Source organism: Triticum urartu, chromosome 3A, assembly GCF_056163025.1.
Source record: "Triticum urartu cultivar PI428250 chromosome 3A, HENAU_Tu73, whole genome shotgun sequence".
In the NCBI taxonomy this organism is placed as follows: Eukaryota; Viridiplantae; Streptophyta; class Magnoliopsida; order Poales; family Poaceae; genus Triticum; species Triticum urartu.
Window position 1 is genome coordinate 208,444,741 of NC_141875.1, and position 18,332 is coordinate 208,463,072.

The 18,332-nt window shown below is 44.9% G+C and overlaps 1 protein-coding gene across 2 annotated transcripts; it reads right to left on the minus strand.

Moving 5' to 3' along the window:
- Positions 1–7,239: 7,239 nt before the first annotated feature.
- On the minus strand, positions 7,240–10,055 carry LOC125543634 (RNA-binding protein P). 2 transcript variants are annotated; one of them, XM_048707046.2, is made up of 2 exons: positions 8,469–10,055; positions 7,240–7,478 (listed from the first exon to the last, which is right to left on the minus strand). In XM_048707046.2, the coding sequence occupies exon 1, from the start codon at positions 9,909–9,911 to the stop codon at positions 8,469–8,471; it is 1,443 nt and encodes a 480-aa protein (XP_048563003.1). In that variant the 5' UTR covers positions 9,912–10,055; the 3' UTR covers positions 7,240–7,478. The 2 variants fall into 2 exon arrangements, with proteins under 2 accessions (XP_048563003.1, XP_048563004.1); XM_048707047.2 differs by having other exon boundaries at positions 7,240–7,507.
- Positions 10,056–18,332: the final 8,277 nt, after the last annotated feature.

An 18,332-nucleotide genomic window follows, 5' to 3' on the forward strand; every position in this document is an offset into this window, starting at 1 on the left:
CAAACACATTAGTCCCTCAACCAGGTTTGTCGTCAATACTCCAAAACCAACTAGGGGTGGCACTAGATGCACTTACAACTTTGTTCTGATTTGTCATGCTGGCAAAAGAAAAATTGCCATGCTACATCTAAGGGAATTTGATAGAGGCGAGGGTGTCCCGATCTTTCGATGAGATGATAACTATCGATTTGGTGGAGACGATTTTGACGATCCGATTACAAACGCGCATGACGTTGCGCCTTAGCAATCGCTAAACCAATCTCCTGAGGTTACTGACGATGCCGGAAACACGGCCAGCCTGACCACGAAGGTCTATTCCAGCAAGCAATCGAAGAACGAGCAAGAATATGATAAAGCAATCTGAATATTGCAAATATATATGAAGTATTGATAATGGTGGGGATCTGTAAGCGGTCTTGGTCTGGTCGTTGGACACAAACGAAATACAAGAAGTTGCAATGGCTAACTTTTAACTAAACAAATCCTAAGGAAAAAGTTACTAGATGGATCTACTTATATAGGAGCAAGGGGTGGCGGCCAAGGAGGTGAGAGGACATTCCAAGGCAGCATAAAACCAACCCTAGGTCGTACAAGGCTCATGGGCCCAAGTGGAGGTGATGCAACACCTTTGGACTTGTTGTTTGACTCGGATTCTACTGCAGCGTCAGATTATTTCGTCGATATCTCAATGCCCCGGACGAATTTGAAGGTGAATCCAATTGGATTGGAAAGAGCACGAAATCTACTTTCCAACAAAAAAAATATCACCCAATTCGGAGTCTGAAAAAGTTGTTGGCGTTTTGAGTCAGGTATGTTTGTGTAGTCCGAATCTGAATCCAAAACATGAGACTTGGACTCTTATCTTCTCTTGGGCCAAAAGTGATGCGAGAGGACTTTTTGAACATAACCTAAACTTCTCATTTTCCCTTATCTTCATATATGGATTGTACAAATGTCCCATACACCTGCGATTAGACAAAACACAAAAGTGTATGAAGTATTTTTGTTCTGTATGACATAAATAGATTATTGAATAGTTTGCACTAGAAATCACCTGACAAATATGCATGTATGCAATATCTTTGATCGTATCCAAGATAGTCATGTCTTCATCAAAACTGGTGAAAATTGTCATATTATAGAAACAGAATTTGGTACCCCAGATGTGTTCGCTCAAATTGTCATCTTGAGTGAATCGATTAGTGCCGTCAGCTGTAATTCGCTCAGATGGGTGCATATAAGCGGACAATGATTGTCACGTATCTTGGTTTGAGATTCATGCACTGGCGTACAACATGTTCGCTCAAAAGAAACTTGGCCTTTTCGCTGATAAAAAAGTTGAGCCTCAAAATACAAATTAGGGAAGTAAATGAAATGGCTAATAAAAATCGATCCACTAGGAAAGTGGGGAAGGAGGCATAGGGAGCACACATTTGCAGGAATTGTTTCTTTAGGAGAGAAAGGGAAGAGGAGAAATACACATGTTGCATTGGATTTCACAAAGAAAGTGAAAGCTTAAGGTTTGAGCAAATATTTAAAATCATCCAAAATGTGAAGGAAGGATTCCTATAGGAATTCCATTCCTATGAAATTCCTGCAAAATTTCTTGTTCCAAACGGGGCCTAAAAGATAAGTTTTTTTTATCATAAACGACTATTCTAGTTGTCCAGCCGATGCCAAAATTGTAGCTCCATATAAGCTTTCAAAATTTTGAATATTATTGTATTATACATATTTTTGTTGGATGCTTAATACTACCTCTATATATGAACATTTTTATATTGGTTTACGGAGGAGTATAAGATATTTTTGCAGTTCTTGAATAATAAAAGCATCTTATATTTTGGTACTATAGATTGTATTCCCTCCGTCTCAAAATTTTTGTCTTAGATTTGTTTAAATATGAATGTATCAAGTCATGTTTTAGTATTAGATACATTTGTATCTAGACTAATCTAAGACAAAAATTTTAGGACGAAGGGAGTATAAATATTTGCTGGTCGTTTATTACTATTTATTTGAAATTATGATTTGACGGCCCCATCTCTAGATAGTACGGAGTAATAGTTTACTATTCTCTCCGTTCTTAAATGGAAGTGTTTGTAGAGATTCACTATCGATCACATACGACTGAATATATATGGTCCATAGTGGAATTTCTCCAAAGACAAAGACAGGAACTATTAGAATTATGTCAAATATTATTGTACAAAGTAGGTTACAGTTGGACTTGGTTTTGGACTATGTGTAAACAGGGTAGGAGTTGTGTCATAATAGGACATCTGTATCCTAGGCCTCTCATATATAGCGGGGGTAGACACACGATGTAACCTATGCCAACATAATAGCACGGGCACGCGGGGGAGCCGGCGGCGTGTGCCGGCGCCCCGGCGGCCGGGGTGCGGTATTGTGACGGTGTCACGGGGAGGAGCGCCCGTAGTCAGGCCCCGGGGATGTAGCCATGATGGTGAACCTCGTTAACAAATCTCAGTGTCGTGCCTTGTGTGATTGCTTGGTTCTCGGTAAATCGACGGAGTGCCTCGGATTTATTCTAACAAGTGGTATCATGAGCAAGGTTCGATTTGAGGCGGTGGTGTTGATCTAGAGGAGGAAAGTTCGACATAGATCGGTATAGTCTCTACGTGCAACAGGAAAGCGATCAGAGAAGTCAGCGAGTACTGAAGCGATCGGAAGCAGATGCATGGGCCGAAGCAGGTTGTCGCTCATTACTGCGTGTTCCTCGGCGGGATCAGATCAGATGTGGAAGCGGCGGCACAGCGCGGAAGGCGAGCCAGATCGATTCGCGTAGGTTCTCATGGCACGAGGCGCGGAGTACGCTACAGCGATGCCGCGAGTTGGGCCACGTACGGACAGGCGATGGGCGATCTCGGTGGGTTGCTGGTGTGACCGTGTACGTGTGCTATAGCAGATCGATTGTGCAGCGGCGAGACGTGCGGCAGTCAATCACGTGATCGATCGGGCGAGCGTCAGCGGACGTGTATGTGCTATGACTGCTGGAGACGGCGGCTGCGTAGCCCTAGCGCACGATGCGTGCGGTAACGGCGGCTGGTGAGTGCAGCAGTGGAGGCCCATGGCGGTGCGGCTGATGTGGCTGCAGTAGGGGCAAGGCCGAAGCTGGCCAGAATCGAGTATTGCGCACAGGTACTGCCCAACAGTATGCGCGCAGGAGGGCTCGTGGCGTGAGCAAGTGGCCCACGGCGTTGGTGCAGCCAGGAGCTGTGACTCAGGGTCAAGTACGTATGGGGTGCAGCCGAAGGATGCAAGTGCGTGCGAGATTTGTTAAAGGAAAAAAGGCGTCAGGTATCTGTGTGTATATTTCTATCGGAAGCAAAGAAAAAGTAGGAAAGGAGAAGCTTCGGGGCTGCACGTGAGCAAGGATGAACGGGGATTTTTTGATCTTGTGCGCACGAGAAGGCTACTGGAGGGATTCTTCAATTGGCTCTATTTGCTTGGTACAGGTACATGTATGTACGGGATGGTAGAAGTGCACGGTACAGAAAATAAAGGCGCGGTCGCAAGTCCATGGAAGATGGCGTGTGCGGCAAGGGCGACGTGCGTATAAGGCTTGTGGAGCCTGGAGCGCGTCGTGAGGGATTATGCAGACACAGGGCGTCAAGCAATGCACTGAGACGTGCGGGCGGACAAGATGCGGGGTGGAGCATGATTGCAGTCGGTTAATTTCGGCTGGGTCGGACTAGACTGTCTGACGGATCGGCGGGGATGTCGGTCAAAGCAGAAGACGGCGGTGATTTCAGCGACGACGACATAGGAGCGTGATGCTGATGGTGGCCGACTTCTGGGGCGTGGAAACACGTGGTGCAGGCCTGAGGGCTTGTGCGGCTTCGACGGACTATGGCGCAGGGTTAATTCAAGGTTGTGTACACATGCGAGCTTGAAGACGACAGGGTGTAGGGGTAGCATGGCGCAGCTACATGGAGTCATGTTGAAGGTGGAGCCGAGGTTTGGTGGAAGACTTCACTCTGTGCTGATGGAGGGGCTACGGCGTAAGTCGACAGAGAGTCGAAGCCTATTTCAGTGGGATAGCGAGAGACACGTGGATTGGACTGGGTACCAGTGGTCTGATGGAGACGTGATACTCGGCATCGGTCGATGATGATCGGTGGTTCTCTGCAGTGGGGGTTGAGGCAGTGGGGGCTAGCTACCCGGGAGACTCGACCAGGACAGCAGAGGCTCAATGCGGTAATAGCGGCGAGGTGTGCGGTAAGCACGGGACACAGCGACAGGCCAAGGCACTGGTGGTAAGACACGTGGTCAGACAAAGTGTGCAGGGGTGCTGAAGCAGTGTTGACGAGTACCAGATTCAAGTTGGTGACTAGGTCTATCGGTGCCGGTTGATGGACAGGAGTTGACCATGGAGAATCTGAGAAAGTGACGGAGAGTCTGGAATTGTCAAAAGCTGAGAGAGTACATGGCCGTATATTCTGTGGCGTTCAGTGCACATGGCAAAGTGCGGATGACAAATACAGAAGGAGGCGGAGTGCTATAGCGGTGGGACATGTCAGAGACTATCCGGAAGAAGGGTGAGACAACTGCGAATTTGACTCAGGGTGACACAAGGTGACGGTGAAATTCTTTCAAGTTTCAGACAAGCAGTCAAGAAAGAGCGGTGACGTTGAGTTCAGGTAACTCTTATATTTGACGTCCAATATGTGAGTTGTTCATTTTCATGCAGACAGTGGTCGGTGTGTGATGGTGTTGAACGGATTCTCCGAAAGTTGGGAGCACAAAGTAGAGTAACAAGGAACTTAATTTTTACTCGAGTGTTGACTGTGATGAAGACGAGAAGGGACTACAATTGCAGGTGGAGTCACATGGAGTCTGGGAGTAGCAGCGGTGCTCATGACGTATCTCAAGTCCAATGTACATGGAGGTTTGACGCATGGATGAATCCAAGGTGGTGGAGAATATTCGCCAAGGTGGAGTTTGTTAGAATTGTGTCGAATATTATTGTACAAGGTAGGTTACAGTTGGACTTGGTTTTGGACTATGTGTAAACAGGGTAGGAGTTGTGTCCTAATAGGACACCTGTATCCTAGACCTCTCATATATAGCGGGGGTAGACACACGATGTAACCTATGCCAACATAATAGCACGGGCACGCGGGGGAACCGGCGGCGTGTGCCGGCGCCCGGGCGGCCGGGGTGCGGTATTGTGACGGTGTCACGGGGAGGAGCGCCCGTAGTCAGGCCCCAGGGATGTAGCCATGATGGTGAACCTCGTTAACAAATCTCGGTGTCGTGCCTTGTGTGATTGCTTGGTCCTCAGTAGATGGACGGAGTGCCTCGGATTTATTCTAACATGAACAGATGGAGTAATTCGCAGCCATATCAGAGTTTATACATTTTTTACATTACTCGTTAGCACCATCTCTAGAGACTGAGCGACTACGTTGATTTACATTGAGGAAATTTTATCACCATCTCTAGAGACGGAACGACTACGTTGATTTACATCGAGGAAATTTTATCGTATTCCCTCCGGAATAGGATAAGACTTGAGCGACTACGTTGATTTGATTTTTCTTTTTTCTTCGCCTGCATACAGATTTAGCATCTGAACTTACAAACGAACTCACATCGCAATCACGAGTGGCATACACGTGAGGGGCTTCATACAATCATACTCCCCATGAAACAGTCGATCCCAAGATCGAACCTGGTGTGGGCTGGTTGGCTAGCGCCAGAACCAACAAGGCGTTCCCGATTACAATAAATTGTGTGCAAACCTTGATAGATGACAACAAATGTTGTATACATATGGCGTGTGATCGAAAGATAACGACGCGCAATGATGCGTCACGACTTACAGAAACTTGTTGGATAAAGACTTTGGGCCAGATAACTGATAACACGCAGCTTAGTGAATCATGACCTATTACATCAGGCACACTTTATATCAGAAAATTGCTATGTGCTCTTATAGGTAAGAATACTCTAACGAAATTTATGACTTACTTGTATCTTACAAAAGCATATTTGTCACTCACATGGAACAATAGTTCATTGTGATTAAATTGAAGATTTCATGCAGGCGTCATCTTCGTAATAGTTTGTGAGGAGCACTAGGATAAGCTCGAGATAACAAAACATGTACCTCCATTACTTTTAATTATCAGGCACCTATTCATTGTTCCACCACAATGTTTAAACTAGGTAAGGAACAGGTTATATTCCACAAGCCATATTTCTATGATGTACTCACACAGACTTCAGTAGTGTGCATAATTCCTAAAAACACGTAAAAATTAAACAGATGATAATATGTCATACATATAAGAGTGTTGCGACTATTTCTGCTATCCAATTACCGCTCCTAGTTTTATTCTACCTTTCCAATTAAACATACTGATAACACACAAATTAAACAGATGATAATATATCATACATATAAGAGTGTGACTATCCAATACCGCTCCTAGTTCTATTCTACCTTTCCAATTAAACATACTGATAACACACATATAAGAGTGTGCTGCAGCCTGCTCCTAGTTCAATTCTACTACTAAACCCAAAAAAACATCACACACAGAAAAGTGAAGAACATAAGAGTGTGCTAACCAGTTGTAAAGCAACTTAGTCACCTCACCTTGAACTGTATCTTTTCTTCCCTCCTCTTCCTTTTGCTGCAGTCCTCCACATCAAAGATATGAGCACTTGTCTTCCTGTGAGGGTTCAATCAAGCCAGCCCCTCCCACCCTTCCAACAGCCCTACCTCTCCGATAACAACAAGCCTCCCCCTACTTCCAACTACTAGCTAGCCCACAGGCAAAAGATTAGTCAACGGCCAAAGTCTAAATCGCTGCTAAAAGGTCCCATGTTTAGTACTTACGACCATGGCCTCAGACCAACACAACTAAAATTGGACTGCACGACAAGATAGACAAAAAACGCATTTGAGAATGCAACCTCTTTTCTAAAATTGCAACATTGATATTTTCGTAGATCTGCCAAAGATTCTTCTTAACCAACTTTATCACACAGTAATCATAAACTTGGCCAAAATAAACAAATGCTTACTTTGTAAACAAAGCAGTATTCAACTTTTTGTTCAGAAATAAATCCACACGACATTTCTGGTCAGAAACGTATCACCGTGACAAGAAAATTAGGATAGCAAAAAAAATGGCACTTTTTTTAGTAACACAAATTAGGTTTCAACCAATGCCAAAAATAATGACTGAAAATTCTTGTATAAAATGCAGTAAAAATTCCACGGTGCTTTAAATCAATAGAAAGTCTTTTACAATAGGGTCACAAGACAACTAGTAACTTTTCAAAAATTTAAATAATTGTACATAGATTTGTTCAATTTTGAAAACATAGGATTGAGGAAATCAAAGTTCTTATGAAAACTTTGACCGCTAGAGTAAGCAACTTGCGAGAAGCAGCCTAAAACAGCATGTTTATAAGTGCGACGCAGGAACACGTAGAATCATCTGGCCACAGAAAAATAGTTATAAGCATCCTGTCAAATAGCAATATGGATAAAGATAAGTGAAATAGCTCTTAAAACAAATTTGATTATGCAAAAGAAGAAAATGTACTGTTAAATAAATGCATAACTCATAGTATAGGGTTTGCAGTAATTAAAATAAGCATTTCTTTATGTAAGCACTGAAACCTGCATATAAGCTTATGTATAATGTGCATATGCATGTGAAACAATGTTTGTGAGATGACAAAAATGATAAGGCCTGCCAAAAATTATTTGCTTGCAAACTGAGACCCATTCAAACCTACCAAGGATACTGCGAGGCCATAGCCTTGAATCTTTTGGCCAATTTCAAAGATCGAATAAGGCAAACAAAACATAAACCAAGCATCATTAAACTAAAACAGAGCCCATATTTTTCAACACCTTCGCTCTAGCCCCAACCTATTAGTATTTAAGCATATTAGTTTTATTTCTCAAACCTCAACGTCGATCAATGTTAGCTTGGCTAGCTCTTCTGCAACAAATGTAATACATGTGAAAGGACCATCACTAAAACTAAGAAGCAATTTGTCAGGAAGTACTGATTCCTTACTTAACAGATGACCTACAATTTCAAAAGGCTAATAGAAGGCATTAACTTCATTTTGTAGTTCAGGTTGTCATATTGGACCGCAGTAAGGCAGCAAATTAGACAAATGCATTCAGGCACAACCTAGATCTCATCAGAATGCACATTAGAGAACTTAGAACTATCATATGCTTAAGAGTATTTCAGCTTATGCTAAGAAAAAATGGTTTGAAAAAACAAAAAAGATAGAATAAGTAAATAAAAATGCAAGACTAATACCGGTGTAAAACTGTAAATGCAAAGCTAACTTCTTAACGGATAAGAAAAATAAGGAAAGTAATTTCTTGACGTAAATCAGATATCAGAAGTTCAGAACTATATGTAGCTTCTACAGTTAGGACACATTGACCAACCAAATCTTACCTAATGACCCATGTAATTTCTTCCTGGACCTCCCGGTGGACCACCATACCCGCCACCACCCCCATAGCCTCCCATATAACTGCCAGGCATTCCAGGTACACCGCCACCACCAAGAGCTCCAGAAGACCCTGAATTTGGCATCCCTGAACTATTAGGACCAACTCCAAGGATGTTATTCAGACCCAACCCTCCCCCTTGGGTGGCCAAGAAAGCTGTTAAAGCCTGGCCCAGTGCAGGATTCATCCCTGGACCACCAGGTACAGACCCAGGCATTGAAGCCAGGCTCGCTGGAGATGCCATCCCATAACCAGCACCAACACTACCAGGCAGAGAATGGCTACTAGCACCATAGCCAGCAGCGCCCTTCCTCCCACTTGTAGTTGTGGCACCATATCCTCCTCCTTTGTTGGGTTTTGGCCCATCAATTGCCTTCTGGCAGTGCAGCATAACACCCTCAAATGACTTGTGCGGCTCCTGGAGCGCCTTCTTGGCGCTCTCAAGGGTCCTGTAAACAAACAGAGCAAAACCCTTTGGCTTCCCGGTTGCCTTGTCGAGCCCAAGAGGACCCTCCTCAATTTCACCATACTTTGAAAAGAACTGCAGCAGTTTCTGTGGGTCGATATCTGCGCCAACATTGCTAACAAAAATCTTCCGCTGTGTGTACTCAGAAACTGGCGGTAGTATCAAGGCTGCTGGAGCCGGAGCTGGAGCTGTAGCCAACATAGGATTGTTGGCCGCACCGCCAGGTGGGACAGGGCCCAAAGAAGCGAGCTGGCAGGAGGTAGTGCGGTTGCCGATCTTCTTCTGGGGCTCCAGCAGGGCCGCGCGGGCGCCAGAAAGGCGGCTGAAGAGGATGAACCCGTAGCCCTTGCACTTGCCCGTGTTACGGTCTGAGACGAGCTTGAGATCCTCGATCTCACCATAAGGGCGGAAAGCCTCGGTGAGGATGTCCACGGTGGTGTCCCATCCGAGGCCGTGGACGAAGATCTTCCGCTGGGCTGGATCCGCGTCGGCCGCTCGGCGGACGGACTCGAGCACGTCGCGGTGGCGGACGGCGGCGTCGCGGAGGAGCTCGACGAGCTGCTCCTTGGGGAACACCTCCAGAAGCGCCTGGATCGAGGCGGGGTCGCTGTCCCCCTCCTCCGCCTGCTGTTGTTCTTCCTCCTCGACCTCCTCCTCCTCCTCCTCCTCTTCCACCTCCTCTTCCACCTCCTCCCACTCGTCCTCCTCGCCGCCCACCTCCTGCTTCACCGCCGCGCCCCCAGCGATGGACCCGCTCTCCTGGGCCACGGTTTGGGAGGAAGTGGGGTAGTACTCGGCTAGGGTTTCGGGCTGGGGGAGAGGAGCTGCCGGCTCGGCGATCTTTGCGGCAGCTGGAGCCTTAGCTGCGGGGGAGTTTGCTGCCAAGGTGAATTTCGGCTCGAGCTTCCGCTTCTTGCCCATGGCGACGGCGAGGTGGGGAGATTGGAGGCGAAGGCGAGCTAGGGTTCGACGGTTTGGGACAAGGGATGGGTCGGATATGGGATGGTTGGGTGACAAGGCGACGATTCCTACCGCCACGCGGTCGTGTGGATAGTTCACGGCACCGTTATATGGGTGTTTTTTTTTTGAGGGGCTGGGTCTTTTCCTTTCATTTATCATGGGCGAGGACGGATGGGCTAAGCAATCCTTGTCGTCTCCCGAGCCTAGGGTCTCTTTTGATTCATAGGATGGAATTATCATAGAAATATGAATTTTGTAGAAAATGAGATGATATGTATCTCAAATCCTATGAGTAGGAATATAAAACGAGATGTCATTTGGTTGACACCAAAGGAATTTTTTCATTGAGTCTAGGCTCCAGGGCAAGGACCCTCTCCTTAAAAAAAGAGTTTTTTGCAGGTAAAAAAAGAGCTTTGTTCATTATTTTTTTTGCAATTAGGGTGTTTTTCTTTTGCAAAAGAAACTTTTGATCTAGTCATAACCAGTCAGAGCAATACAAGGAACACTAGAAGTAAAAAAATCACAACCAAGTCTGTGGACCACCTAACGACGACTACAAGCATTGAAGCAAGTCGAAGGCGCGTTGCGAGCCGGGCAAACCTTCTTGTAGTAGATAGTCAGGGAAAAATCGTCGTGACAACCTCACAGGACCAGTGTGCCGGAGCAACAACCATCACCAATGAAAGAGAATAGATCGGAAGGGAGAATAGATCGGAAGGATCAAACTTGTAACCACACGATCGAATACTAGATCCAGATAAATCCACTGAAGACCGACACCGATTGAATCTTGTGCTATCCGACGGAGACACACCTCCACACGTCTTCTGACGATGCTAGACGCACTATCGAAATAAGGATCGGACATGGGAGACATTATTCATACTCTACTGAGAGACATCATCGCCGCCACACGATCTCAATCAAGACGTTGTACCTAACAAGAACACGAGTGTGGTCCCTCCCATCGGTGGTGGGGGAGTGAGGCCTATGACACCTCCACAAAGGCCATTAAAGGCATGGCAGACAGGAGACGACGCCAACGGGGTGAAGGAATAACCTAATCGTTTGTGAGTCGCCCTATGGGGAGGAGGAAACATGTTGTTGGCAAACAAAAAATGGCACATGTTATGCTGATTGTTTGTGAAATCCTATACAAGCAGGGTGCTACACAACATTGTTTTGAGAAAATATATATTTTGCTGACATGTTGGTCCTTCAATAGGAGGAACAACCCCAAAAAAATGCTAAAACACTTTTTTTATGACTTACTCGGAGACATTAGTGCCAGAGTTATACAAGATTTGCTAGGATGGGGGGAGATTGCACATGGCTTTGTCCATGCATACAATTGCTATTGCTATGTTTTCAGTTAAATCAAGACTTTATTCATTAGAAATAATCAGTACATCGTTTGTGAGGATCACTACAATTTCATTGATAGGCTCTTCAAACCAATCCTTAGCCTACCCCAACTTGTTTGGGACTAAAGGCTTTGTTGTTGTTGTCGTTGTTGTTGCTCTTCAAACCAATCCGAAGTCACAGAAAATCTAGCTAATCTAGCAAGTTCATGAGCTACTTTGTTTGCTTCTCTATTACAGTGTTCGAATCTGGTCACGACAAAATCACATGCATAGTGAAAACAATCATCAAATATTGTCGCCGCTGCACCCGCTGATTGTCCTCCGTCCTGCATGGTCTCAATCACCTTCAGATTGTCTGAGTGATGATTAGGCGATTACATCCCGCCCTTTGTGCCAATGTTACGCCAAATTTGAGGGCTAAAGCTTCTGCCATTAGAACATCCGTACAATATTTGATCTTTCCATTTCCTCCCGCAATAAACCTACCTTTGTCGTCTCTCAAGACTACACCTATCGTACCCTTCAGCATGTCATGATCAAAAGAAGTGACGTGGTTTTGTCACGGTAGATGCCCTTGTGAAAGGACTTAGGTGCGGATCCATCGCAACCTAGGTTAGCTTGAGGGGTTGAACGGGACAAAGGGCGCAAGGTTTACCCAGGTTCGGCCCCTCACAACGAGGCAAAAGCCTACGTCCTACTCTGTGTTGTATTGATTGGGTATCGATTACAAGGGAGCGGAATCGCTTGACCTAGCTATCGATCAATTGTTTCTTGAGTTAACCAACCGCAGGGTCTCACCTTTATATACACAGGTCGAGCCCCAGGGCTTACAAGAGTCCAAGCCGGATCACACAACTTGACCAACTCGGTTTCTAAGTCACCTTGCCTTACTAAACAAGTCACCATCGGGCGGCTCACACCTCCGGGTTTTGGGCTTTTAACAGGCCCGCCTCTTAAACCGCCTCTAGTCTTCATGTTTCTTCATGCCCATCTAAGCATTTCATTCTTGAGTCGCCAACAGTGTAACCCGGCCCCTCCTGGGCGGGTCACACTAATATGTCTCCAACGTATCTATAATTTTTTATTGTTCCATGCTATTATATTATCTGTTTTTGGATGTTTTATATACATTAATATGCTATTTTATATTATTTTGGAGACTAACCTATTAACCTAGAGCCCAGTGTCAGTTCCTATTTTTCTCCTATTTTTGAGTTCGCAGAAAAGGAATACCAAACGGAGTCCAAACGGAATAAAACCTTCGCAATGATTTTTCTTGGATCAGAAGACAAGCAGGAGACTTGGAAATGAAGTTGGAGGAGCCACAAGGCGGCCACAAGGACGGAGGGCGCGCCAGGGGGTAGGGCGCACCCCCCACCTTGTGGTCCCCTCATGCACCTCCTGACCTAATTATTTCACATATATATACCCATATATCCCCAAACCAACAGAGGCATCCACGAAAGCACTTTTCCACCGCCACAACCTTCTGTACCCGTGAGATCCCATCTAGGGACCTTTTTCGGCGTCCTACCAGAGTGGGATTCGGTCACGGAGGGCTTCTACATCAACTCTATTGCCCTTTCGATGAAGCATGATTAGTTTACCACAGACCTACGGGTCCATAGATAGTAGCTAGATGGCTTTTTCTCTCTCTTTGATTCTCAACACCATGTTCTCCTTGATGTTCTTGGAGATCTATTCGATGTAATACTCTTTTACGGTGTGTTTGCCGAGATCCGATGAATTGTGGATTTATGATCAGCTTATCTATGAATATTATTTGAATCTCCTTTGAATTCTTTTATGCATGATTTGATATCTTTGTAATTCTCTTCGAACTATCGGTTTGGTTTGGCCAACTAGATTGGTTTTTCTTCCAATGGGAGAAGTGCTTAGCTTTAGATTCAATCTTGCGGTGTTCTTTCCTAGTGACAGTAGGGGCAGCAAGACATGTATTGTATTGTTGCCACCGAGGATAAATAAAGAGGTTTTCATCATATTACTTGAGTTAATTCCTCTACATCGTGTCATCTTGCTTAATGCGTTACTCCGTTCTTTATGAACTTAATACTCTAGATGCATGCTGGATAGCGGTCAATGTGTGGAGTAATAGTAATAGATGCAGAATCATTTCGGTCTACTTGACACGGACGTGATGCCTATATTCATGATCATTGCCTTAGATCTCGTCATAACTTTGCGATTTTCTATCAATTGCTCGGCAGTAATCTGTTTACCCACCGTATTATTTGCTATCATGAGAGAAGCCTCTGGTGAAACCTATGGCCCCCGGGTCTATCTTCCATCATATAAGTTTCTAATCTACAATATTAGTTTTCGATTTACTACTTTGCAATCTTTACTTTCCGATCTATAAACCAAAAATACCAAAAATATTTACTTTATTGTTTATCTATCTCTATCAGATCTCACTTTTGCAAGTAACTGTGAAGGTATTGACAACCCCTTTATCACGTTGGGTGCAAGTTGTTTGATTGTTTGTGCAGGTATTCGGTGACTTGTGCGTTTTCTCCTACTGGATTGATACCTTGGTTCTCAAACTGAGGGAAATACTTATCTCTACTTTGCTGCATCACCCTTTCCTCTTCAAGGGAAAAACCAATGCATGCTTAAGAAGTAGCACACACCGCGGGATTATATCCCCAACATTAGGCCCCAGATTGATTTGAACTTGTTCGTGTCAATCTTCACTACTTCTGGTTGGCAAGTCTTCTTTCCAATGCTCAACTTTGAACAAATCGTTGTAACCCGTCGTGACGTCATGCGATATGAATCCAGAAAAATCTTATGACATCACAACGGATCTTTATACATTAATTGGTCATTCAAGAATCGAGGCGCCTCCAACATTGAGATAATCATGACGTCTCCTCGATTTCCACGCCTGCCATTTTACTGTTCCACTCTTTCCCTTATAAATAGGCATAGGGGGGGTCCTTTCTCACTTTTACCCCTTTTGCCTCCACTTCTTCTTCCTCCTCGCAACCTCCGCCACACAAGAGCTCCGCCGCTCCGACCATTCTTCACCAGCGACTCCGATGAAGGCCGCTGCATCAACCTAACCGGACCAGATAACTGTGGCGCACCCCCGCTCTTCTTTAACCTCGTCAGGTATTCCTCCTTTTCTACTTCATCTCCACATTAGGTCATTGTAGTTCATGTAGTTCATCATCCTATCATCGTGGTTCTCTCAAGTTCATCCACTTTCTGTTTTCTAGAACTTAGTTTAATCCAAAAATGAAGTAAACGTGGGGCAGTAACAGTTTTAGCCCTTATCTTGCATCTCGTGTAGATCCCCTTTTCTTCGGAATCCAAGCACGACTTGCCACCTTTTCCACTACTGTACCTTAGGTTTAGCAATTGTTCTTCATTTCTTGAACTGTCATAGATCCAAAATTATAGGCATGATCTGTGAAACTTGTTTATCCCAACACTTAATAGGATTTTGACAATCTCGAATCCATAGACCACTGACCCGCCATTCTTTATACTGGCGGCTTAATAATAACCTTGTAACCCGCTAGCACCTGGCCAGTTCACCCATAAATTATGCCCCGCCAGCACCTGGCCAGCTTACCCATGAATTGTGACCCGCCAACACTTGAACTGCTGTCATTTAATCAATTTGAAATTCGCCTTGCCCTCTGGAATAGAGTGGCTCATAACATCTTCATATTTCCTCATGATGTTATTATAATCTTCTATATGGTTTAATATCGCATTGTTAACCCGTCATACCCTTATTCATTAATCACAGCCTGTCTCTTCAACTCATCATGGCAAAATCACCTACCACCTGTGATTGGATTGCCTCCCGAGTCATCGAAGACATACTCACTGATTATGTGACCATGCACTACAAAAAAATACACTTCTGTGATGATACGTGTTTGTCACAATAGGTCATGTTTTCTGTCATGCATGTACGTCCATGATGATTCTACGACAGAATCAAGATAGTCATACCTGTGCTGTCATAGAAGTGTTCCGTGACATTACCAAAATTATTATCACAAAAGTGTTCACTTCCATGACGATAAATGTCGCGTCATGGAAGTGCTTTCGTCAAGGGTGACTGACACGTGACATCCACCGTAACGGGTCGCCGTTAAGCTATCGGGTCTGGTTTTGGATCCGATAACCCGCTAACAGCCACGACCAATGACGATTTTCCACGTGTAAAATTCTCATTGGCTGACGGAACCACATGTCAGCTCCACGTTGGCACAAGTGTCACTTATCCAATGGGTGAGATGCGCTGATACACCCATTTTGCATCATGCTTTTATATCGATATTTATTGCATTATGGGTTGTTATTACACATTATGTCACAACACTTATGCCTATTCTCTCTTATTTTACAAGGTTTACATGAAGAGGGAGAATGCCGGCAGCTGGAATTCTGGGCTGGAAAAGGAGCAAATATTAGAGACCTATTCTGCACAACTCCAGAAGTCTTGAAACTTCACGGGAGCACGTTTCAGAATATATAAAAAATATTGGGCAAAGGAAGCACCAGAGGGGGGCCACCCACCATCCACGAGGGTGGGGGGCGTGCCCTACCCCTTGGGCGCGCCCCCCTGCCTCGTGGGCCCCCTGGCATGCCTCCGGTACCCATCTTCTGGTATATGAGGTCTTTCGTCCGAGAAAAAATCATAAGCAAGCTTACGGGACGAAACTCTACCGCGACGAGGCAGAACCTTGGCGGAACCAATCTAGGGCTCCGGCGGAGCTGTTCTACCAAGGAACTTCCTTCCGGGAGGGAGAAATCATCACCATCATCATCACCATCGATCCTCTCACCGGGAGGGGGTCAATCTCCATGAACATCTTCACCAGCACCATCTCATCTCAAACCCTAGTTCATCTCTTGTATCCAATCTTTGTCTCAAAACCTCGGATTGGTACATGTGGGTTGCTAGTAGTGTTGATTACTCCTTGTAGTTGATGCTAGTTGGTTTATTCGGTGGAAGATCATATGTTCAGATCCTTTATGCATATTAGTACCCCTCTGATTATGAACATGAATATGATTTGTGAGTAGTTACGTTTGTTCCTGGGGACATGGGAGAAGTCTTGCTATAAGTAGTCATGTGAATTTGGTATTCGTTCGATATTTTGATAAGATGTATGTTGTCTCTCCTATAGTGGTGTCATGTGAACGTCGACTACATGACACTTCACCATTATTTGGGCCTAGACGAAGGCAGTGGGAAGTAATAAGTAGATGATGGGTTGCTAGAGTGACAGAAGCTTAAACCCTAGTTTATGAGTTGCTTTGTAAGGGGCTGATTTGGATTCATATGTTTCATGCTATGGTTAGGTTTACCTTAATACTTCTTTTTGTAGTTGCGGATGCTTGCAAGAGGTGTTAATCATAAGTGGGATGCTTGTCCAAGGAAGGACAGTACCCAAGCACTTGTCCACCCACATATCAAATTATCAAAGTACCAAACGTGAATCATATGAACGTGATGAAAACTAGCTTGACGATAATTCCCATGTGTCCTCGGGAGCGTTTTCCTTTATATAAGAGTTTGTCCAGGCTTGTCCTTTGCTACAAAAAGGATTGGGCCATCTTGCTGCACATTATTTACATTTATTACTTGTTACCCACTACAAATTACGTTATCACAAAACTATCTGTTATCGATAATTTTAGTGCTTGCAGAGAATACTTACTGAAAATTGCTTATCATTTCCTTCTGCTCCTTGTTGGGTTCGACACTCGTATTTATCGAAAGGACTATGATAGATCCCCTATACTTGTGGGTCATCATGTGCCTATGATATGTTGACACGTGGACCGACCTAACAGTGGCCCATTCAGGTTAAAAGGCCGGGCCTGTCAAAATAAGCGGGCCGACCCATTAGCAGCCTACTTGAGTCAGGCCCATTTACAAGCACGACCCATACAAGTTACACAAAATCGGCCCATCATAGGCCCATTCTAGATTTGACAATTTCCAGCCCATCGTCAGTTTTAGCCCGTTAACGGCCCGCTACGTCTTTGGGCCCAATTGCGTTGTAACACCCTCGATGCGACTATAGCTCCCACGTGTCGAGGCACGACTTAGAGACATAATCGCATTGAAGGCATATGTCGCAAGTTAGGCAATCTTCACAACATCCCATGTAATATAAATCATAAAGGGGAGATAACATAGTTGGCTTACACTCGCCACGTCAATCAAGTACAATAATAACATTACATCAACCAAACACTCATGGCCCGACTACGGCGCCAAAATAAAAGATAACCCAACATGCGACACGGTCCTGATCACCCCCAACTGGGCACCACTACTGATCATCGGGAAAGGAAACATAGTAACGTTGAGAGTCCTCGTCGAACTCCCACTTGAGCTCGAGCGCGTCTCCTGGAGCGGAATCATCAGGCCCTGCATCTGGTGTAATAGTAATCTGTGAGCCACAAGGACTCAGCAATCTCGCACCCTCGCGATCAAGACTATTTAAGCTTATAGGAAAGGCAGGGTAAATATGAGTGGAGCTGCAGCAAGCGACTAGCAAGATATGGTGGCTAACTTATTCACAAAAGAGAGCGAGAAGAGGAGGCAAAGCACGAGCGAGAAACTAGAGAACAACCTGCGCAAACATTACTCCAACACCGTGTCTGCTTCCCGGACTCCGCCGAGAAGGGGCCATCACGGTAACACACTCAGTTGATTCATTTTAATTAAATTAAGGTTCAATTTATCTACAACCGGACATTAACAAATTCTCATCTGCCCATAACCGCGGGCACGGCTTTCGAAAGTTCAAATCCCTGCAGGGGAGTCCCAACTTAGCCCATGACAAGCTCTCACGGTCAACGAAGGAATAGACCTCCTCCCAAGACGTTCCGATTAGACTCGGTATCTCGGTTCTTCAAGACAATTCGACAGGTTAAAACAAATCCAGCAACACCGCCCGAATGTGCCGACAAATCCCGATAGGAGCTGCACATATCTCTTTCTCAGGGCACACTCAGA

Bases quoted from the DNA above. Each gene is read 5' to 3' on its own strand.
- LOC125543634 (XM_048707046.2), bottom strand. From the start codon at position 9,911: ATGGGCAAGAAGCGGAAGCTCGAGCCGAAATTCACCTTGGCAGCAAAC.